The sequence below is a fragment of the Ursus arctos genome, unplaced genomic scaffold, assembly GCF_023065955.2.
Source record: "Ursus arctos isolate Adak ecotype North America unplaced genomic scaffold, UrsArc2.0 scaffold_20, whole genome shotgun sequence".
NCBI classification, from domain to species: Eukaryota; Metazoa; Chordata; class Mammalia; order Carnivora; family Ursidae; genus Ursus; species Ursus arctos.
This window is the reverse complement of record NW_026622875.1, coordinates 31,408,088-31,432,863: the sequence shown is the minus strand read 5'-3', so window position 1 is coordinate 31,432,863 and position 24,776 is coordinate 31,408,088. Positions and strand designations below refer to the sequence as shown.

Sequence of the window (24,776 nt, the reverse complement as noted above, 5' to 3'; positions counted from 1 at the left end):
ATATAATGACTTTTTGAGAAAAATTGTAGTTATGCCTTACCACTAGATTTTTCCTTCTTGCGTTGTTCTTAAGTATCAGACTGGAGAATCAGGAAATCAAGCTTGGGAAACTCTTGACATGTTTTTTTGCAACTCAAGGACTCTGCCTCAGAGGCTGAAGATGGGAATGTTTTGAATAATTAACTTCTCTGTCTTAATGTCTGTAAGAATCCAGTGGTGAGTTGCATTAATGTTCATGTCTTTGTTGATCCCAAAGAGAATATGGCTCCCATATCTTATTGAACATTTTTAAATTAAATAAACACATCTGGCTATAAATGGCAAGCCAAACTTCCCTGAGAGGAAATGGTTTGTGTGTTTAGTTATCTAAGAAGAAGCAAAAAAGAGAAAGAGAAAGAGATTGGAAGAGACTAAACAGCTGAGTCATACAGAAATAAACAACCGTTTCTCATAAGTAGCCTGGACCGTAACACCTTTGCTTACTGACGTTTTGAAAAACAAGGTCAAAGTCCTCTTTAAGAGGAACAGTGTTCCTTAAACATTTAACTAGAAACTAGTTTTGGTTTGGATTTTCAGAATAGAACGGCTTAAAACGGTATTTTAGGAAAATAAAAAGAGGCTAACGTGCCAACTACTAAGACAAACAGGTATTCAAGTTTTCACTTTAAGACAGGCCAAAAATACTTGTTTCTGCATGTCCCTACACATTGTGCTCCACGTTTAGTTGATTCTCACTAAAATGTCAACTCAGTGAGACAAAGGTATCTATTAGTAAAGTTTTTAAAAATTTTTGTGTTTATTATCATCATTGTCGTCATCATCATCATCATCATCATCATCATTTTTAGAGAGAAAGCACGAGTGGGGAGGGGCAGAGGGAGAGAGAGAGAATCTCAGGCCTTACTGAATGCAGACCCTGATGTGGGGCTCGATCTTGTGACGGTGAGATTATAACCTGAGCTGGAATCAAGAGTTGGATGTTTAACGTACTGAGCCCCAGGCCCCTATTAATAACAATTTTATTTCATGTAGATTGAAGAAAAGAACTTAGAATCCAAGTTATTTCTTTTGATTTCTTTTTTTCTCAGGGAAAGCCTGGTGCTGATGGATTACCTGGTCATCCTGGTGAAGAAGGTGGATATGTAAGTACTGAATCTTATTTTTTTTTCTTGATTTGAAGGAATATGGTAAAATGGGTCAAGTATTAGAAATACTCAACTGCACTTAAGTCATGAAAATTTTTCTCATCTATGCCACTTAAAATGGGTTTAAAATATCTATATAAAAATAGCCATTTGTTATAACAAATGTTAGGAGGACAAATTCTGTAAAGTTATAATCTCTAAAAGGTGTTTAATGATGAAGGGTGGTCATTTTAATCTGAATTTGAGATAACTGAAACTGTGGTCTATGTCTAATGAGTATGTATGTAATAGTAATTATTAATTGTGAGCTGAATTGCAGGTCATTTGTTAGTATTAACGAGGTAGCTATGTTTGTAAGTAATTTAACAAAATAAATTGAAGAGAACCAAGGCCATTCTTGTAACAAGATCCCTCAGATGCCTTCCTGAGTGGCCAAAAAGGTGATAGAGTTATAGTTACTCACCAAAAGTTTGCTTACAACCCTGGATATATCCCTGGGCATGGGAAAGTTAGCCATTGTGTGATTGGCTGTGGGGAAAAATGTATATTATAGAGAGAACTGGAATGCGGTAGGGCCCATCTTTATTACAACATATAATATCAAAAGGATTTTTAAATGCCTTAGTTTTCAGTTAGTTTTAAGTTGCGGAAAACCACTTTACCATAGGTGTCTATTTTAAAGTTGATATGTATACACCCCTGGTTCTCAAACTTTTGGTCTCAGGATACCTTTACACTCTCTAAGATTATTGAGGACCTCAAAGAGCTTCTGTTGATGTAGTTTCTTTTTTTTTTTTTTTTAAAGATTTTATTTTATTTATTCAACAGAGATAGAGACAGCCAGCGAGAGAGGGAACACAAGCAGGGGGAGTGGGAGAGGAAGAAGCAGGCTTATAACGGAGGAGCCTGATGTGGGGCTCGATCCCACAATGCTGGGATCACGCCCTGAGCCGAAGGCAGACACTTAACCGCTGTGCCACCCAGGCGCCCCTATGTAGTTTCTATCTATTGATATTTACCATGTTAGGAACTCAAAAGGAAAGAATTTTATTTTATTTTATTTTATTTTTGAGAGAGAGAGAGAGGCATGGGAGAGGGGAGGGGCAGAGAGAGAGAGAGAGAATCCCAAGCAGGCTCCATGCCCAGTGCAGAGGCTAACACCATGCTCGATCTTGCAACCCTGAGATCATAACCTGAGCCAAAATCAAGTCAGTCACTCTACCAACTGAGCCAACCAGGAGCCCCAGAATGAAAAGAATTTTAAAAATATTTATTTATTTTACTCCCAAATAACAAAAACAAGCCCTTAATATAAAGGACACATTCCTTTATGAAAAATAACTGTATTTTCCAAAATGAAATAGATGAGTGAGAAGAGTGGCATTGTTTTACATGTTTTCAATATCTGGCTTATTAGAAGATAGCTGGATTCATATGTCTGCTTCTGTGCTCAGTCTTGTGATATCACTTGCTTTGGGGTTTCTTAAAACCTCTGCTGTAAACTTGGGAGAGTAAGAGTAAGAAAAGATAATGTATCTATGTATGATTGGGGAAGTAGTTTTAATTTTCTGAGCACCCCCCTCCCAAAGAGTCTTGGGGAGCTGTGTGGTCCTTGGACCTTTGAAAAGTGTTTTTCAAACTGCTGGGCTATCCAAGCTTTAATGTTCTCATCACCCCCTTGGAGTTGCATTGTTTTACTGTTCTGAATATTTAGGTTGCTGGAAATTGGAAAACCAGCAGAAATGAGAAAAAAAAATGCAGCTGTTTGGAGCTATATAAGCCAATTCATTTCTTTGATTATATTTGTGGGAGAATCGCTCAACTTTTCTCTCTTTATTTTGCCTCAGCAATTATAGTCTTAGATGTTAGAAATACATTCAGAAATGTGGGCTATGGATTTTTGCTGTTTTGTTCAGGTATGGTGAAAATATTCCTTTCCATTTTTATGATGTTTTAAAATGTCCTGTAAGTGTTATTTTATTTCTGTCTGCTTGACCTATGGTTCAATGAGCCTGGCCAAATTTAAGAGAATAATCAGAGTCTGACCAACCTATTAGGATTATCGACACCAATTCCAGGCAAATAATATAAACAAGCCCTTGTCTGTCTACAGTAAGAGACAATTTTGTCCCCCGTCTTCACTGTCTTAACATCCTAAAACCAAGATGGTTTATAAAGCCTCTCTAGTACAGAGCTAGGAATATGATGTGAGTGATATATATACCTTTATATAATTCAAAATTTCATAGTAGTCATCTTAAAGACAATAAAAAGAAATAGGTAAACGTAATTTTAATGATTTATTTAACCCAGTCTATCCAAAATACAATTATTTCAACATGTAACTAATATAAATATAAAAAATATACTGTCTTTGAAATCCAGTGTGTATCTTACACGTATAGCTCATCTCAGTTTGGATTAGACACATTGCAAGTGCATAGTACCCATGTGTGTGTGTATGGCTCTAGCAGATGTCATTTTCTTTTTACTGCATTTCTCACAAGAGAAGGTGACTGCAAAATACGTTGTCCCCTAAATGACTTTTAATGTTATTTCCCCCAAAGCAGGTCAGATTGGTCTGCCCAATGGCTGAGATCTCTCTGCAGATGGCAGGCTTTAGAATGGGGCTATAATTTGTAGGTTCAAATTGAAAGCATATAACAACAAAGAACTAATTCATTGTTCCAGTTATGTATTACTCCTCTTCCCCAGACTCCCCACCCCAGCCCCTGCAAGACCCCAGTGGTGCAAAACAGCAATCAATTTATTATATCCATGGACTCTGGGATGGGGAAACTAAGAAAGGAAGAGCGGGTGGCTCTCTGCTAGGTGTCTGAGGTCTCAGCTGGGCTGACTAGGCAGCTGGAGGACCCACTGCGGAGATGACTTCCTCTCTCATGCTCTGGAGCTTGGCTGGGATGGCAGAAGGACGGGCCCTCACAGGGCAAGGACAGGAATGGCGGCTGGGTTTGAGAGGGAGCACCCACCAGGGAGGGTCCATCCTGAGAGGGAGCATTCCAGGAGACCGAGGCTGAAGCTCAAAGCTTCTGAGGGAGCCTCAGAAGTCACATGGTAACTTGTCTGCCACATTCTATTGGGTACAGACAAGTCACTAACTCCAGACCAGATTCAAGGCGGGTGGGGGTGGGGATTAGACCCTTCTCGATGGGGGTGTGGCAAGGTCATATCCAGAAGAGCCCTGAGAGTTTGTTGTGGCCATCTTTGGAAAAGACAATCTGCCAGACTCAGGAATTCTGTATATTTTAAAAATGTACCTATATATCTCTATATTTTTAAAATGGTGGTTTAAATTTGCATTGGTTACCTATCAAAGCCTTACATACCAAATTAGATTATCTAGGGTCCCCAAAAACAGTTATGTAACTTCAGTAGTAATAAAACTAGCTAACATTTGTTGAGAACTTTCTATGTGCTGGATGCATGGCTAAACATTTGGTATACATTTCCTCATTTCATTTACAAAATATTACTGTTACTATTCTCATTTCTCAAAAATAACTTGAACCAGCCTAACATTTCAACAGCTTTTGATCATGTTATTCTTTCCATAGAATCATGGCTATAATTGATAGCTTTAAGCCACTAGTGTGGACAAATGGGAGGCCAATTTTTAGACAGGATAGAGCTTAGTATCTGAATGAGAAACGCAGTAGCTCAAATTTTGTTTCAAAACAATTTGACATAGGTTCCCATTATAATGTGTTTCCTGTTTTTTCATGAGCACATCCTAAAAATGCTTTTGCCCAATTAGAATAAACTTTGAGGGATATAGGTGACAAATGTCTACTTAAAATATTTAACTTAGTTACAAACAAACATTTTAAAGTCTTTCATTGTGTAAAACAGTAGAATAAGAAATTCTGCTTTTTTCTCTTTCTCGTATTTTATCAAATAATTTTATTAAAAATTCTTTCCATGGAGTTTCTATATCAGTTTTCCCAGCATTACTGGAACCTCTGTTTTGGAAACACCTTACCTGATTTTCTAGAGTATATTGTGTTCACTTCTGTCTAAGTTGTTTCAGATAAACCGCTTTTGTGGGTGTGTATGTGATAGAGAGAGCAAGAGAGAGCAGGGGGAAGGGCAGAGGGAGAGGGAGAGAGAGAAACTTAAGTTGGCTCCATGCTCAGGATGGAGCCTGACGCAGAACTCGATCTCATGACCCTGAGATCATGACCTGAGCCAAAATCAAGAGTCAGAGGCTTAAACAACTGAGCCACCCAGGCATCTCTAAGATAAATTGCTTCTTAAGTCTGTTTATGAAGTCTGTCATTGAAAATTTATTTTCAGCTTCAAAAACTCATTGCCTCATTTTTCTTATGAGAATATTTTTATGGTCTTCCTAGTGTAATCATGAATTCTATTGTTTTGAAAAGTGATTTTTAAAAATCTTATTTGTATGGCATCTAACATTTGAAATTGTGAGGTCTCACCATCAAATATGATAAATAAATTATCTCTGTTAGATTTCTTTACCTCCTTTTTTTCTTCTTTTTTAACTGATCTGGTAGGTGACATCCATAAGGATCCCCTAAATAATTCCATATTAACATTGACTGGGTGTCAACACTATGCTGCTTAAAGTTAAGCAATGGAGAGAGTACTCTGAAATATGAGAATCTTTGTGAGGACTTTGTGAAAACTCAAGTTTAAGAATATCCTTTTCTTCCAAGGAGTAATTTTCGGAAAACATACCTAATTATGTATGTATAGCAACTGAAACTTCAGAAACTGGGAATAGAAGTCAAAAGAGTAGGGTTTTTTCTTTTTCTTCACAATTTTCTTTTGAATTTTTAGTTGTGGCAAACTACAAATAACGTAAAATTTACCATCTTAACCATTTCCAGGTGTACAGTTCAGTGGTATGAAGCACATTAATGTTGTTGCCAACCACCTCCACCACCCATCTCCAGAATACTTTTCATCTTGCAAAACTGAAACCCTGTATCCATTATCACTAACTCCCGATGACCCTATCTCCATGGCCTCTGTCAACCACCATTCTACTTTCTGTCTCTACGAATTTGACCATTCTAGGTCCTTATTAAGTAGGACCATACAGTATTTGTATTTTTGGCTTATTTCATTTAGCATAGTGTCCTTAAGATTCATTCATCCATATTGTACCGTATCAGAATCACTTTCCTTTTTAAGGCTGAATAGTATTCTATGGTATGTATAAGGACACTTTTTCTTTATCGGTTTATCTGTTAATGGACACTTGGCTTGCTTTCACTTTATGACTGTTGTCATTAATGCTGCTATGAATATGTGTGTGCAAATATCTCTTTGAGACCTAGCTTCCAATTCTTTGGGGTGTATACCCAGGAGTGGAATTGGTAGATCATACGGTAATTCTATTTTTAGGTTTTTTTTGGAGGGAGGGACCTACCATATGTTTTCCACAGCAGCTGGACTCTTATATTTTCACGAAAAGTGCATAAATGTTCCAATTTCTTCACATCCTCATCCACACTGGTTTCTTTTTGGTTTTGTTTTTGACAATAGCCATCCTAAAGGTGTTTTGTTTTGTTAAAAAAAAACTTCAAGAATTTTCCCTTTGTGTCCCTTTTTTAGGGACTTTTTTTTGTATATAGCAACTATTTCCTCATGAAGGCAACAACCAATTATTCATGATTAATAGCACTGCATAGTACAAAATACTAAAGAGATAATCTTAAAAATTAAATTTTCCGGATGAAACTTAAACACCACACATTGAACCTAAAAATGCAGATGGATGAGGAAGAGGGGGAAATAGACATTTACTTGGCATCTACTGTGTGTGGGGCTTTGCATTCAGCATTTTGTACCTGTTATGACATTTCATCTTCGTGACAATCCTACTGATATGCGCTAATACTTTCATTTTATAGATGTGGAGTTCAAAACTCAGAGAGAGTGACTTATAAGATCAGATAGAGAAGGTTGGAGTTGCGCCAAAACCCCTGTCAGCTGATGCTGGAACCTGTGCTTTTCTCATTATCTATTGCTGTTTAAGTACAAGACACCTCATTTGTCCAATCTGTATGATTTGAGAAGTACTTACATTCTTTTTAAAAAGATTTTATTTATTTGAGAGAGAGAGAAAATGCACGAGCAAGTGTGAGCGGTGGGGAGGGGAGCAGACGAAGAGGGAAAGTCCAAGCAGACTCCCATGCTGAGCACAGAGCCTGACGCAGGGCTCGATCCCATGACCCTGAGATCAGACCTGAGCTGAAACCAATAGTCAGACGCTTAGCCAGCTGAGTCACCCAGGTGCCCGTGAAGTACTTTCAGTACAGATTCTCATGCATTCAATACAATGATCCTATGAATGGTTAGCATCAGTATTACCAAGATCCACGTTTTATAAATGGAGGAAATTGTAATTCATAAAGTCATGATGTGCTTATCCAAGCTCACAAAGCAAGTGGGAGGCAGAACTAGGACTTGAACCCAGGTCCTTTCATTTTTGATCTGAAGTGCTTCTCACTTTACTGTGTTCTCTTTTACTGTCCCAGGAAGCTTATGTAGTGAAGTCATCCAACCTCATTAAATCAAAGTGAGATTACATTTGTAGACCCTCTTGATGAAAACTTATGGGATATACAGTACTTTCTAATTTACATTCAATCAATTTGGCAAAGGCGCAATATCTACCATTCTCTTCCCTATCCAATACCTAGATCCAGAGGTTATATTTACTAATGTAATTTAGGAAGTCATTCTTCACATCCTGATTGGATGCCTGCTGTGTGCCAGACACTATACTTCGGGCTGGAAACCCAGAGATAAATAAAAGAGACATTGTCCTTGTCTCCTAGAAGTTCTTAAAATAGCAGGAAGCAATTTAACACAGAAACAGGTAATAACACACAATGTAACAGAAAAAGCTTCTCAGAGGAGGAGGTGACATATGATCTATACTTTAGGAATGGTCAGGATTTCACCTAGAAGAGAAAGAGTTACTGGGTATTTACCCCAAAGATACAGACGTAGTGAAGAGAAGGGCCATATGCACCCCAATGTTCATAGCAGCATTGTCCACAATAGCTAAATCGTGGAAGGAGCCGAGATGCCCTTCAACAGATGACTGGATTAAGAAGATGTGGTCCATATATACAATGGAATATTACTCAGCTATCAAAAAGAACGATTTCTCAACATTTGCTGCATCATGGATGGCACTGGAGGAGAAAATGCTAAGTGAAATAAGTCAAGCAGAGAAAGAAAATTATCATATGGTTTCTCTCATCTATGAAACATAAGAACTAGGAAGATTGGTAGGAGAAGAAAGGGATAAAGAAGGGGGGATAATCAGAAGGGGGAATGAAGCATGAGAGACTATGGACTCTGAGAAACAAACTGAGGGCTTCAGAGGGGAAGGGCGTGGGGGAATGGGATAGGCTGGTGATGGGTAGTAAGGAGGGCACGTGTCGCATGGTGCACTGGGTGTTATACGCAACTGATGAATCATCGAACTTTACATAAAAAACCAGGGATGTACTGTATGGTGACTAACATAATATAATAAAAAAACATTATTATAAAAAAAAAGAAGACAAAGAGTTAAATAATGATTGATTCTTTGCAGAATCACAAGGAAACCTTCATCCAGTTTTAGCCGCCAGAAGGAACTGTTCAGACACACGTTCTGTTTTGTTTGAATACTGAAGTTTTGACCAGGTGGCTTGAATGAATTGATCAGAAATATAGATAATTCGGATTTGTATGATTTAGGGGTTATCATTATGGACAGTTGATGGATGAACATTCTGATTGTCTTGTAGGTGGTCTGATCAGGTCTGTGAGGATATAGAAGTAATTGTAAGGACAGCGTCATATTTTAGTCACTGTGATGGTCATTATTGCTGGTTTGAATCGGTTGGGTGATGATGGAGATAGTTGTTTGACTGTCTCTGTGTGCGTCTTTATTCCATAGGGAGAAAGAGGCCCCCAAGGCCCTCCTGGACCCCGAGGTGAGGAAGGATGTCCAGGTGTGAGAGGACCTAAGGTGAGTGTAGACCTCAAGCTGTGGAATTCTTTCCCTGTCCCTGTTTTATCCCTTGAGTTTGAGGAACATCTTACTTCTTCAACATAGCATCTCAGCTCTTTCTCAGACTGAGGGTTTCCCAGAAGTAGAGCCTGAGAAAAGGAATCAAGTGCAAATAGTTTATTGGGAGGGGATGTCAGTAAATACTAGCAAGACAAGGGAGAACAGGAAGGAAGGTGACCTAGAAAAGATATGGTATCAATTAGATTACCACTGTGGGTAGATGGAGCCTAATTCTGCTGAGGAACTGTGTGAGCCAGCGTTGAACACGCACCTCAACATTGTCCCACCCAACGGGGGAGAGAGCTGGGGCATTTATACACCAAACCCTATCAGGCATGATTTGCAAGCTGCTCTCAGTGGGTATTAATTCCCCAGCACTTCTGAGCTACATTGCATGTGGACAGGCTCTGGTACCAGAACAAGCCCTCAGGAAAAGTCATAGTGCTGACAGTTGGAAGGGGGTTTGAAAATACTGAAATTTTAAAGCCTAGAGAAATAATGGATGGGTCTCCTTTTTCAGTGGTTTCATAAATGTCTCTTAACCTTCCAGGATTAGAAAAGCTCCTTCAATAAGGCCAGAAAATTACCTCTACAATCTCCGAGTCCTATAGAGAGTTTTTCTGACCATAGCTACCCTATTCTGTACATTCTATCAAGTTACGCTTTCAGTTAATTTGTCCTATTGTTCCTGGAAGCCTTCTTATGCTTCCTAGTCAGTGTATTCTCACTTTTGTTTGAAAATATATGATTGAGCTATTAATAAGTGGCAGATCATTGCCATTTCCTGCTCACCCCTACTACGTGAGGAGTTACCGATATGAATTTCTCCAAGTCACAGGCAAAGGGGAGCAGTAGTAATCAGAGTGCTGTGATGCCCACTATAGTCACCGGAGAAGAAATCTTCATTTTGTTCTATAGATTGCATTTTCTTGGAATTTGGAAATATATGGTATCTTAAGTGAAACAAAGGTTTAAAAATCTTATTCAAGCTCAATTCTTTTTATTTCTTCCTAACTTTAGGGAGCAAGAGGATTTTCAGGAGAAAAGGTAGGTGACCTTCCTTCCTCTTGCTTAAACTGGAGAGCAATTTCTTTGGGAAACAGTACTGACTCCACTTGCTTTTCCTTTGCTCGAGTGAGGTGGGACTTAAAACTTTTTGACAAGGGAATATGTCAGATGATATTAATAGTCAAACTGTGATGCTAATGAATGGTTTAAATGAAAATGTATAATTATCTATAATAATTGAGCCACCATATTTGTCACATGATGCTCTGGAAGAGTTGGTCCTGAATTCCAGGTGTGGTCATCAAGGTGAGTATGAAATGGGAGATGGATGCCAGGACAGGGCTGGTAGGAAAGGAGCTGGCACAGTAAGAGAATGACTTTTCTTTCATTCAAAGGCAAAGTACTCACTCACTATTCATGCACTCAAAAAATATATTTGTAGGTACCCACTCTGTTTCCCACATTATCCCTGGGAGTGGCTACAAAGTGATGAACAAAACAAACAAGGGCTGATAGAGCTTCTTTACTCATGTCTCCTGGTACCACTGATTTACCCTTATGGCCTGTGGCAAATACATTACGTAACTGTAGTCTGAGAGTCTGGTGTGCATATTTTCATGCACTAACTCAGCTATCCTTTGGTTTTAAAAAAGTGCCTGGAACTTGATTTCCTCGTACTGATAGTGGGAGCAAATCAACTATTCCACACACGTAATATGCATTTTATTTGGCTTGCAAAACTCTGGACCTTTTTTTTTCCCCCGAAAGATGCTTTATAATAAATGTGGTTTTTAAAAAACGATTTTTATTTTTATTTATTTGAGAGAGAGCTAGAAGGAGAGAGGGAGAACACGAGCAGGGGGAGGGACAGAGGAAGAAGCAGACTCCCCGCTGAGCAGGACCCTGGGATCATGACCCTCCTTGAAGGCAGATGCTTCACCGACTAAGCCACCCAGGTGCCCCTATAATAAATATAACTGCCATTCTGAGATAGTTGGCGAAACGAAGGGCCCATGAGTTCGAAGTGATGGAATATTTGATGAGATGTCACTCTGTAGCTGCCAATTTTTACACTTATCCAGTTAGCTTCAGGTTTTCCATTCTTAAGGAGTTTTCTTATGGTAAGTCTCCCCAAATACATACGTATGGATACACTCCCATTTAATTCCTCCTTAATCTGAGATCTTCTGAGTTTCCATTTGTAAATTAATTCAGACATATTTGCCAGTCTTTTTAAATTAAAAAAAGCCAATGGCAAAAGGACCATCTTTAACAGGCAGACAACCAGTGGGAAATGTTTCATTTAGTCTTGTGAAAGACTTAACTACTTGTTCCCCGTGCGGAAGTTGAAAAAGAAGTCTTCCTATCCCTTAGAAATTTGGGTTTCTTTTTTTCTTATCTTTTTCTTTGGAAACTAAAACAGCGTATAAGGCTAGTGACTATTTTGGGAATGAAAATGATCATTGTTTTTTAATTTATGAATGCAGTATATGAATGTCACTTTGGAAGTTCTAGATTCTTCTCCCAACAACACCAAAAATATTAGCAAGGAAATTAACATCAAAGCCATATGCACGTACACCTGGTCCTCTTTTCTGTAACAGTTTTATCTTCCTTTGCTCCACAGGGAAGCCCTGGTGATGAAGGTGTTGATGGCTTGGTTGGGGAACAGGTATAGAAAGTTTCTCATTTCTGTTTATCCTCTACTAGTTTGGTATTTATGCTCTCTATTTATACTTTCCAGGACACAGTCTAGAAATGTTAGCATGCATACTCAACAGTGTCTAAAGTTAATCTATTATTTGACCATATCTTCAAAATATAAGGACCCTAGAAAAGTAGCTCTAATCAACTGCCTCCCATAATAACATGTTATTGTCCAGTATTTTATTCCCATTTATTTTTGTTAAATTCTATCAATTAGATATTGTTATGATTATTGTTTTGCTTAGTCATTGCTTATCCAGCTTTGCCCTCATATTTGTTACTTTCACTGATGCCTTCAAAGGAACATGAAAGATCTTGTTTCTTTTGCCTAAGGTACAACTTTTAGAATTTCCTTTAATGGAATTTACAAACTCCTTTAGTTTTTGTTTCTCTGAAAATCTTTATTTTACCATTTTTTCTTCAAAGATTGTTCTCGGGGAAATAATGATTTTCTTTCAGCACTTAGAAAATGGAATTTCATAGTCTTCTGGCTTCTATTGTCTTCTGTCTCTCATTAGTGCTGTTAAGAAGTTATCCATCAAACTCATTTTGTTACTTTTGTCAGCAATCTTAAAAAAATGTATCATGCTGCTTTAAAAATTTCCCTTTCTTTCTGGTGTTCTGCAGTTTCAATATGATGTGTCCAGGTGTGGGTTTCTTTTTATTTAACCTGTTTGGAGCTTGTTAGGCTTTTGAATCTGAGCATTTGTGCTCTCTGTCAGTTCTGGAAACTCCTTAGCAAATTCTCATTTTGAAATGTTTATCCTTCCCATTTTCTCTATTGTCTCTTTATGGAAGTCTAATTGGAAATTTGTGAGACCTTATGCTATCCTCAATGTCTCTTAACTTCTTGTTCATATTTTCTGTTTGTCTTTCTGTACTGAATTCAGAGTACTTTCTCCAGTTTCAAGTTCACTAATCCTTATGTCACTTGTGTTTAACCTGTCAAATGGATTTTTAATTTCAATTTCTCTGATTTTCACTTTAAGAAGTTCTATTTGATTTTTTCTCAATTCTGCTTGGTCTCTTTTTTTTAACAGTTGCTTATTATTTTACTCATTCTTTTTTTTTAAAACCTATTTAAATGTATGAAATATACTTATTTTATATTGTGCATATGATAATTCCAATAGCTGTAGTCATTACAAGTCTGATTTTGCTGCCTGTTGTTTCTGCTGGCTTCTCCCTCATGGTATCTCCCTCACATGTGTTGTGACTTTTGATTGATTGATTTTATTTTATTTTTTCTCTTTTTTTTGTTTCTTTTTCTTTTTTCTTCTTTTCTCTCTTTTTTCCTTTTTTATGATGACTTTTGATTTAAACGCATTTTTAAATGAACTTCATCTGTGAGAAGTCAGTAAGGCCTGCATTGAGGTTGCTTGCTTCTGCCACGTCCTTGGTGGCACATCCTCCTGAGATCCCTTTAAAATAAATGATGAGATCTGTTTTTTCACACGGTCCTCACGGAGTGATCAGAAGTCCCGAGGACAGCCAATGGCTATTGCTTCTCTGGATCTCTGCATTCTCTTTACTCTGAGCTCTAAGGATTTCTCTTGTTCTTTATCAGCTCATGAACGTGTGGAGCATCTCACACTTTGCCGTCTGGAATTTTATATTGTTTTTCAAAGGAAGTATTGTTCAGAGCCTCTACTCTGTCACATACAAGTTGGATGGTAAAGAAATTTCTGCTCTTGGCTAGAATGTGAAACTACATGGAAAAACTTTCTGGTGTGACTTGATATACAAAGCTTCTTTGTATATTTATTTTTCCTTTTCTAGGGTAATCATGGAGCCCCGGGGTCATCTGGAGAAAAAGGAAATAGGGGAAATCGGGTAAAGTGTGAGGCTGTTCTTCTCTCATATTTCTACTGTATCAACTGACCTTGACAGTTTATTTTTAAGTTCTGGGAAAGAATTCTCTAGTGGTTTAAGTTCTAGATTGGGAGTTAAAGGGCAATAAATACTAGCAATTTGGAATCTTTAGTGAAGACCCTTCCATGCTGCTAGTGATATGAGTGATGGAAACCGGCTTCCTGAGCCTTTGGCACAGTAATCGCCATGCCCTATCTCACGAGCTTTGCAAGGCTCCCTGTCGCCAGTGATTCAGTCTCACACCCCAGACCTCTCAGCCACATCCTTCACTACTGTCAGTCCAAAAGTGTCCTTTCCAGTCAGATTGTACTACTTATTGTCCCCTGAGGATTCCTTGTGCATGCCCACCTCTGTGTCTTAGCTCATGCTAGGTACCCCATCCTCGGGTGGCTTTTTCCCTGCTTCCATCTCCAGTGTTTATTTGAATATCACTTTCTTTCCAATTTCCAGCTCCCCTCTTTCCCCCTCATAGCAGTCTGTAGTGCTCTCTCCCTTCTCTACATCCTTCCCGCATTATATTTCTTTTCTTTTCTTTTTTTTTAAGATTTTATTTATTTATGTGACAGCCAGTGAGAGAGGGAACACAGCAGGGGAGTGGGAGAGGAAGAAGCAGGCTCCCAGCAGAGGAGCCCGATGTGGGACTCGATTCCGGAACAGCGGGATCATGCCCTGAGCCGAAGGCAGACGCTTAACGACTGCGCCACCCAGGCTCCCCAGCCGCATTATATTTCTATGTAAGGGAAGGCAGATGCCTGGTGTATGTACCACAGCCCTGCCTTCCCATGCCCATGGCAGATATTACTAAGCAATTATGGAATCCAGCCAGAGGGATCCATCTCAGAACTGTTATAATCAGCTTCTGTTGATTGACTGGATTAGATAAAGGGTGTGATTATGTTTTTGTGTACCCCTCATGGAATTAGAGTAATGCTTTTACCCCAAGGTGTGGATTGATTTCCTGATAAATAAAACAAGGAGTCACAAGAAATGGTTCTTTATTGGGGGAGGTTTAATTGATAAGCTGCAATTTGGGGATTAGATTTTGGAGAAGGTGGGAGACACCACACTTCTTTCAAGATCAGAGAGCCTTTGGTTTCCATCTAATTTAGTTAAATTCAATAAACACATGTTAAGAGCTTCTTACTTGTAGAGCATATCTAGCAAAACACTTTTTTAAAAAAAGATTTTATTTATTTATTTGTCAGAGACAGCGAGAGAGGGAACACAAAGGGAGTGTGAGAGGGAGAAGCAGGTTTCCCGCCGAGCAGGGAGCCCGATGCAGGGCTCAATCCCAGGGCCCTGGGATCATGACCTGAGCTGAAGGCAGACGCTTACTGGCTGAGCCACCCAGGCACCCCTAGCAAAACACTTGGAAAGTTGGGCACATCATAATAAGAACCAAATGCCAGGCTCTGTACTCAACATTTTAATTTATTATTCCATTTAATTTCCATAACAGCCTGATAAAATGGGTATATCTGTTTCACAAATGAGAAAATTGAATCTTAGAGAAGTCAAAGAAATTTGCCTAGCTAGTAAATTGGATAGCAGGATTGGAATTTAGAATTAAGTAACTCCTTTTATCTTTATACCAGGTGAGGAAAGATAAAGCAGAGTTATAAGTAACAATAAGAAGTGGCATTTTTTTAGAGCCTAGAGAACATTCTGTTCCCAGTGAGTCTAAGAACCAGATCTCAGAGATGGGTCCCACTTCATTATGCTCAGAGTGTGGCATATACCCTCTAGAACCAGGCATATAACACAATTTGAGGAAGGTTCCTGGGGTCGGGGCTCTCCCCGACTCTGCAGGAACCACTGCACAGTGGGGGTACCATTAACAGCAGGTTTTAAGAGAGGTAACCATTTGCTTTTCATGTCGTAGTCTTATGGCAAGTTGCTTCACCTTGCTGGTTCCCTTTCTATAGTAGGAGCTCCAGAAACATTTTTCTCTCTTTTTGCCCCCTTTTCATGAGATCTTACTGTGCCAGTGCTGCCCATGTCTGTGGTAGAGAAAGCCTTCTTCTTATGTGTGTTTCTGTGTAGGAGTATCAGGGAGAAGTGGAAAGATCAGGGACTTGGTGGTAGGGAGAACTGGGTCCAACTTCCCTGAGCCTTAGGTTCCTTGCATGTAATATGCAATTCCTGAGCTGTAAGGGTTCAGTGAGGTAATGCACACCTAGGGCCACATATATCACAGGCCTCCAATAAAAGTATGCTCTTTTCTGCATCGCAACCTCACCTATTTAGCAGCAAATTCTTTAAAGTTCAAGTACTAAATTGCTCTTTTAATGTGATGCTCGTTTTCCCTCTTAATGTTCTCTTTCCTTTAGGTGATAGATGATCTTTTAAAATGACACTTTTTTTCCCCTCTGTGATTTAAGGGCTTGCCGGGACCACCTGGACCTCCTGGAGAACACGGAGAGCCTGGGTTAAGGGGAGACCCTGTAAGTGCTGGTGGAAGGATTTCAGCTGCTTTAATCCAGGGACTTATAAACAGTTTGCTTAGACACAAAGACAGCAATTAATTACTCATCAACGAGGCATCCATTCAGCCTGTCTTAGCCTTGCAACAAATAAGAGATTTGTGAGAAGATCCATCTTATAGAACACTTAAAGAGTTTGCAACTTTAATTGCATTGGGTATTTGGGATTTCTGAGCAGGCCCGGACAATTAAAAAGGTCTACTTTGGAGCCTTTTAAAAAAATCATATTTCCTGTAATTTCTTTTCCTATCTTTCCCATCCATTTGAGGTAAGCAATCTTTTCTTTTCTCAGGGGGATCCTGGAGCAGATAGTTACATCCAAGGCCCTAAGGGAGAAAAAGGAAGGCCTGGACATCAGGTAAGATGGTCTCTATTTGTTTGGGGATACTGGTACATGTGGGAAAGATGCTAGCTGGTGAAGAAGTCTTGAATGTTCTGGTTGGATCAGCATAGAGAGCAAACCTGTGGGACTCCACTGCCCATGGAGACAGGAGCTCTGAATGCTAATCTCCATTTATAGCCTTGTCTTCGCATCCTTGTCTTGTGGTTCCTTTTTTTCCTGAAAAAGAAAATCTCATTTCCCACAACACCAGTAACACAAGTTACTTAATCTCCTTTGTCCTTGGTTTCTTCATCTTCAAAATGAAAGCATCAGGCTCAGTGACACCTAAGATCTTTTCAGTATAAAAATTCCCCAGTTTCCTAATGATGTCTTGATTTAAAAGCAGTTGGGCCATTACACCTCTGACTTGCTTCCCACCACTGCCCATGTTGATTGATGTGACTCGAGTACTAGCCATTTTTAAAGATAAGATCCTTGTCTAGCTTGGAAGATTGGAAGTGTCATGACATAAGACCTCACCAAAGGTAGAAGACTTGTTAACTTTGCAGATGCTGCTAACTGGTTGGAAGCCATATTTAGATGTTTTATGTTCTAGTCATTAAAATGCACGACTGAAAAATGACTGAGGTAACCCAAGTGTCTCAGTCCTCACATCTCATCATTCCCAATTTCCAGAAACAGGGTCTGCACAGCAACATGTTTACAACTGGAAAGCAACCTCTATTTGCTTTGGACTCCAATTTGCCTCCTTTGACATAACTTTAGGATGTTGATTCTCTTCCCTGAATTGTGGCGCATTCATACCCATTTTATATACGTCCAGGTCCCGAGTAAAATCTGGTTTGTAACAGGATCAGCATTCTGTAGCTATGCCAGAAAACTGTCACTCCTTACTGCAAGAATTTCTTATCTTGTTGTTAATTACAATTATTTTGGACAAACTCCATTGAGAGGGTTCTCTTGGGTGAGTTGAGATCAGAGAGCCCGCTGAATAGCTACTCAATCAGTTATGGGATTGAGCTAAGAGAACAGCCAGGCAGCATCCCTTAACCCACCTGGGCCCTGGTTTCCTCATCTGCAAGGTGGGAAGGTTAGAGAAACCATTTTGAAGTTTCCACGAGTTAGTGGTTGTCATGGGAAGGAAGATGTATGAATTGAGCTTTGTTTCCATGGATTGCTTGTGGTTTTACAGCTGGGGAGGAACTGCGGCCCCTAGACCAACTTTTCAGTACTGTGTGCATCCCAGCGCCGCAGCCATGGGGAGAACTCCTTCTGGCCGTTTTCAGAGGTCTCCACTGCTGACTTCATAGCTCAGGGCTAACTCGGAACGTCAGATCCCTGAATTGTGTGTGCAAACCAAAATTGTGACCCTCTGAACTGGCTCGTGTCATACTGCACTTGTGTTCCACGTGGTTTCTACTCCCATGCTGAGCTCAAAGAAGGGTGCTAAGTATTCTCTGAATAGATTTGGGTAATAAAAGTCACTCTCACCAATTACATAAGCCTGCTGCTGCAATGTTGAAATTCTAACCAGCTGCGTGCCATTAGAAGATAGACCTCTAGAGGGCAGTCTTTCCTCGTATAGGTTTACTCGGCTATCCCAAGGCAGAAGAGCGTTCCTATGAAAACCAATCGTAAACGGAAATGGAGTAAGCAAAGAAGCAATTACCATTAATTTCTACGGAAATATTTTAAAGTGTTCCCAGATTCCAAAAATAACCTCCCCTAGGCTTCTCTGATACCTTAGGACACATCTTGCTAAGGGATGCGCAAAATAAATTGAGACGCACGAACGCTCACAGAGTTCAAAGCTATGGCGTCTGAATGCTGAGATGATGCTGAGTGTGGTCTCGGGGAAAGAGTTTGGCTGCGCGGGGCCTCTCACTGCTTGGGGTGCGCGCTGCCTCTGTAAAGGCTCGCTGCGTAAAACACATGCTGAGCGCGGTTTCCACTTTGCCCCCTTTGCCGTAAAAGTGAAAATCCTCCTTGAATTTCTTTTGGTTAGCGAAACCTGGTACTAATGTAGATCTTTCATAAACGTGAAGTGGCTGAACACACACTTTTAAAAAGGGAGGATACCTGGATTTGTTTCTGAGTTGAACCAAAGAGCAGATTCTATGTTGCAATTTGGAAGGAGACAGTCCCCAGTATGAAGCTGGCTTTTAAAGGAAACAAAGTTATTTTAACATCCAGTATGGGGAGAAGGGATGGAAAACCCGTCATGCTTTTCCACTTCTGAGAAGGAAAACCAATACAACCCTTTTGGAAGGCAATCTGACAACATACATCAGCTAGGACTGCTGTTTGTTGCTTATATATTTTAATATACACAGGTTTATATATTTTAATATACAAGTTTATATATTTTAATATACAAGTGACAAATATACAAGTGACAAAGTCTGACTGGCAGTGTTTAGCTAATAAACATGTTTTTGATAATCCAGGGAAAGGTGATTCCTGGTTTGGTACACTAGCTCAATGATGTCATCAAAAGCCAGGGATGTCATCAGGGACTCAGCCCCTTTCTTCCATGGTGCCCTCCTCAGTGTGGTGCCTGGGCTTAGCTGCCCAAGCATTTAGTCTTCACTTTTACATAAAATGCCAGACGGAAAGGTGCTTTCCTATCATCAGGGCACTGCCAGCAATATTCTTTTTGGCTCATTGGCTGGCTCCTGTGCTCCCCACTTGCGCTTGCCCCATTTTAAGAGACCCAGAGAAAGCAGGTTTCTGGCAGATGAAATGAGATTTCCATAACTGGTTCAGACCCGTCATAACTCATCCTTTGGAGCTGGGCGTGTTGTCCCAAATGAAACAGATTTTCTTAGCAAGAAAGAAAGGGGCAAGAGTGTTGTGTAGCCCCCAACTGTGTCTGCCACAGATTTAGATGTATATATATCCTTTGATCCAGTCTTTCCAGTTCTGGAAATTTATCTAGAAGCTAATCATGGACCAACACAAAAATTTAGCTCCAAGGATAGAGATAAGATTATTAAGTTTTAAATCACTACACTGCTTGAATGTCTGATGATAAGGGGTTGTTTATATAAACAATGGCACATGATCAAATATTACTAAGCTACGAAAAATAGTTTAGAAGACTGTTTCATAACAAGGGAAACATTCATGATGCAATATTAAGTGAAAAGACCAGATTACAAAACTCTGTATTCAGCAAGAGTCCAAATTGGTAGAATGTAGCTATATCTATCTATTCTGGAAGGATAAACACCCAGAAATTGTGCATTTTTTTTTCTTAACCTTATTCTCTGAATTGTTGAAATATTCTATGATGAACTTGTATTATTTCTTACCCCGACTTTTCATTTTGAAAAATTTTAAATCTACAGAAAAAGTTGTAGTTGCAAGAACAGCATAGTGAACACCAACTGTTATTATTTAGCCTTATTTACTTTATGTCTCTCTATACAAATACATAGGTAACCTTTGATATATTTTGTTGAGCCATTTGATTAGTTAATTATTTAATTAATTAAGGATTAACTGAAGGTCTTATAAGATTTCTCTTCCAAATATTCAACAAGTATCTTTCAAGAACAAGTACTTTCTCTTATATAAACATAATACAGTCATCATACTCAAAAAATTTAATATGGCATAAAATTATTTTCTAATATGCAGTCTGTGTTCACATTTCCACACTTACCCCAATGATACCCTCCATGGGTATGTTTACTGTTATTGTTCTGAGATCCAATCAAGGACTTCGTGGCATATTTAGTTGTTTTGACTCAGTTGTATCCTTCAATCACAGCTGTTGTCTAGTTATTTGTTTCCATGACATTGACATTTCTGACCAGTTATTTTGCTAAACATCCCTCAATTAGGATTTTTCCGATTCTTTCCTCATGACTAGATTCAGGTTAAGCATTTTTGGCAGATTAAGTAAGGTGGTACCCTTCTTTTTAAAAAATTTTTAAAAGATTTTATTTATTTATTTGCCAGAGAGCAAGAGCACGAGTAAGAGCAAGAGAGAGAGCGAGAGAGAGGGAGAGAGAGAGAGTACAAGCAGGGGGGTTAGCAGGCAGAGGGAGAAGCAGACTCTCTGCAGAGCAGAGAGCCCAACGTGGGACTCAATCCCAAGATCCAGGGATCATGACCCAAGCCAAAGGCAGACGCTTAACTGACTGAGCCACCCAGGCGTCCCTAGGCGGTACCCTTCTGTCACCAGGAGGGACACTGTGTCTGGCTGTCTCGTTACTGGTGCATTAATTTGGTCACTTGATGAAGATGGGGTTCACTAGACTTATCCATTGTAAACATATTTTTCCCTCCTTGTAATGATCAGGTAATCTGGCAATGATATTCTGAGACTGTAAATTTCTTGGTTCCCTGTCTTTCACCTAATGATTCCAGCATCTGCCCAAATGATTCCTTTGCTATGCTGGCTGCAAAAAACTGTCTACTATTGAAATGAAAAAATGATAAACATTTTACGAAGGAGAATCTTTTTTATATCTAGACCATGGGAGCACCTTGTTTGAAGCCTACTTTCTCATACAGCCTACTATATTAAAAAAAAAAATTCCCATTCTAAAAGTACACTACTGGGGCACCTGGGTGGCGCGGTCCATTAAGCGACTGACTCTTGATTTCAGCACAGGTCACGATCTCGGGGTCCTGGGATCCAGCCCTAAAGGCTCTGCACCCAGCAGGGAGTCTGCTTCAGGATTCTCTCTCTCCCTCTCCCTCTCATTTCTCTCTCTCAAATAAATAAATAAATAGATCTTTAAAAAAGAAAAAGTAACACTACAGATATTTGGGAATACAGAAAAATAAAATGTAGAGAAAAAAATTAATAGTTCCAGTAGCCAAGAAAAACATCAGTTTACGGAACTTTCCCAGCTTGGTGATGGCAAAGCTATTCTCCCTGTGAAAATCAGATAAGAATCCCATGGGCTTATTAAAAAATGTTCTAGTACAGTATAAAGAAATGAAGAAACATCATTTTATCTTTCTCCATATTTGGGATAAATTATTCTTTCAGAGAATTTAACATACTTGAAAAGAATGTTATGACACATTTTTTCTCCTTCATAAGCTTTTGAGAAACATAATTTTTAATGGTTGCATACTATTTCAGTAAGTGTTTCTACCATAATTTTATCAACATTTCCCTCATATTGTGGGATATGTAATTGTTTCAGAATTTAATCTATTATAAATAACAGCTGGAAGAACAGCTTTGCACAAATGTTTTTATTTCGGTATCTCACATTCTTTCCCTATTTATGAGTTCTTACTGAGTTAGCATGTGACTTTACTGAGTATCTAAAATATCCCTACTTGGGATTCAGGTGGTTTCCATTTCTCCTAAAAGATGGACTCATTTTCTCTGGACACCACTCATCTCATTTCTGACCTTAAAGAAGTGAGAGCACTGAGGGTTTCCTCATCCTGGATGTGTATAACCTCTCCCTCCATCATCATTGGTCTATACTGATCACTCTGCACGTGCAGAGACTCGCTCTTCTGCCTTCTGCTTGTCTGCCAGTCTGTACCCTATATGATGGGCAGAAAGGGAAGTACTGGTATTTTCAAATATTAAGCACTGGTTATTGGGGAATATGTCTGACTACTGTCCCAGCATGATGAACCCAGAGGAGTTGTCACATGAACAATCTTTGGAGAAAGGTGCCTACAATGTGGCTATTTTAAAACACCAGAATTAATCCATTTGCTTCTAGAGAAGTTCTGACCAATAGAACTTTCTGAGATCTAATATCCTATATCTGTGTTGTCTAATATGGTAGCCACTAGCCACATGTAGTTATTGGACACTTGACATTTGTATAGTATAACTGAGAAACTGCATTTTTAATTTAATTTAATTTTAATGAATTTAAAATTGATAGCTACCTGTGGCTAGTGGCCTCTGTATTGGAGAGCCCATGTCTGAAGAATAAATCCAGAAGGGTGTAGGCATCTAAACTTACATTCCCTTTATTTCTTCCTTTTCAGGGACGTTCTAGTTTTGATGGACCTCAGGGAGAACCTGGAAATGTTGGCCCTCAGGTAAGTACAACCACTCATGGGTCGTATTTCACCTGCTTTTGTGGAGGAGAGAGGTCGTCTGGGGTGGAAATGGGCTTGTTTCCTTCTCTAAGGTCTCTGCTTCTCTTCTACTTGTAGGGGTCAAGAGGAAGACGAGGTGTGCCAGGGCTGAAGGTCAGTGTTTTCTGAAAAATTTTGCTTCTCATTCCACAGATATGGCTACTTTAAAGTTCTCTCTGAGGTCAAGGGGAATTCTGGTTGGGCTGTCTGAGGTTGCCGGAGGATCACTGAGAAGTTTTCATCGAGACCTTTTCCATGAAGAAGAAAAAGTTAATATGGTTCTCTGCTTCTCCTCCAACCTGGTATAATATTTCATTTAGGTTGAAAGGAAGCTAATACCTTAGTGATTCTAAAGGAAGCTAATACCTCCAAAATAATGATTTTTCCATTTAAAGAAGTGGGACTTTCTGTGGGTGCTCAAGGGGATCTCATAGTCCCTAAACAATGAAAAAAGATTGAGCTTTTACCTTTTATCCAAATGGGAAGGATGTGATTTGCGGGTAGGATAGGGGCTATCTCTGCAGGGGAACTGTATTTTACTAAGCAATTATCTAGCACCGGTCATTGCCCTACACCATTATTTCTAACACCTCAAGTAAAACTTTCTACAACCCCAGGAGTTATGAGCACCATTGGTTACCTTTTACAGATAAGAGAGAAGATACAGATTTAGCAAAACTTATCAGAGGTCACATGGCTAATAATCAGTGGAGACAGGATTCAAATCCAAAGATTAGGATGCTCTCAGAAATTTTTTTAACAAAATAAATTTATTATGTAGATTTCTCTCTAACACAGTGTGGTCATGCTCTGCTGGTATTTTTTTCTGGCATTCTCATGATTTAGAGATGGACGAAAAGTCAGAGATCAATTTATGTCAACTCTAAGCCCGTGTGTGTGTGTGTGGGGGGGGGGCAATGACTTCTGACCTCCTAGGTACAAAAGAAGATGGAACCTCTAGTCTTCAGACCAAACAGGTTAGAAAAGCATGGATATTGAGAAATTCCAATTCTCAAAAATCCAAAGAAGTTTTGTTGACACTAGTAAAATATTATTTCTCACAAAATGTTTAGGATTTGAAATAAATTCTTTTTTTAAAAAAGAAGTTTTATTTATTTATTTAAGAGACAGAGAGTGAGAGAGAGAGAGAGAGAACACAGAGGGAGAGGGAGAAGCAGACTCCCCACTGAGCAGAGAGCCCGATGTGAGACTCGATCCCAGGACCCTGAGATCATGACCTGAACTGAAGGCAGATGCTTAACCGACTGAGCCATCTAGGTGCCCTTAAATAGATTTTTTCTGGTACTTTTAATTTGGTTTTAATACTTGTGAAATAAATAATGTCTTGAACTATCATTTTATCCCCACAGTATTATACTGTTTTTATCCCCACAAGGCAGAAAGAAATAGGCTACGTTTTGGAGAAATTAAGTGGCTCTCGGCAATGGAAGGAATTTCCTGCTCTTGAATTATTTAATTCTTTTGTGATGCTATGTGTAGTTTATCTAAATATCCGTTCAGTTCACCATGGGTTCTCTGCTCAGTTGGGTCACGGTCATTTTTGTTTCCCTATGTCACCCCATCTCCTGTGTTATTCTTTTTAAAATTTAATCTAAATCAGAGTGAAACCTGTGCATACATACATTGAAAGTCAAATTGCATTCGTAAGCTTATCATGAAAAATATCTCCCTGTCCATTCTTTCCAGCTTTTCGGGAGCACTCACTTTCATCTCTGTGGGCTATTCCTTCTGGTATTATTGCTGGTTTTCTAAACAGCATGTCTACTTTGGTGTTCTTTGTTTTTCAGTTTGGGATGTTTTTCTCTCAATTTCTGACTATGGGGGATAAAGATTTTTCTTAACTTGTCCGTTTCCTTCTCCGTACACTTGCCTCCAGCTCATCCTTGCAATACACTTAGTTTCTTCACTTGTGGTCAAGTCAGTTCATTGCTCACATGACGACTAGGCAAGTATTATTTGCAGCTATGTAACTTTTGTTTTCCTTGACGCACCCCCCTCCCTATTTGCTTTGTGTTCTATGTGCCTATTACCAGTTAATTACAAAGCTCTTTGAGAAAACT

General features: G+C 39.2%; 1 protein-coding gene across 1 annotated transcript in view; it reads left to right on the top strand.

The window, feature by feature from the left end:
- The window catches only part of LOC113253922 (collagen alpha-4(VI) chain-like), a 113,573-nt gene that overhangs the window by 44,787 nt on the left and 44,010 nt on the right, over window positions 1–24,776 (top strand). Inside the window, exons 13-21 of the mRNA XM_057316023.1 lie at window positions 1,089–1,142; window positions 9,094–9,165; window positions 10,228–10,254; window positions 11,843–11,887; window positions 13,702–13,755; window positions 16,176–16,238; window positions 16,570–16,635; window positions 22,603–22,656; window positions 22,774–22,809. Coding sequence (XP_057172006.1) covers window positions 1,089–1,142; window positions 9,094–9,165; window positions 10,228–10,254; window positions 11,843–11,887; window positions 13,702–13,755; window positions 16,176–16,238; window positions 16,570–16,635; window positions 22,603–22,656; window positions 22,774–22,809 — 471 coding nt within the window. The remainder of the gene's footprint in view (window positions 1–1,088; window positions 1,143–9,093; window positions 9,166–10,227; window positions 10,255–11,842; window positions 11,888–13,701; window positions 13,756–16,175; window positions 16,239–16,569; window positions 16,636–22,602; window positions 22,657–22,773; window positions 22,810–24,776) is intronic.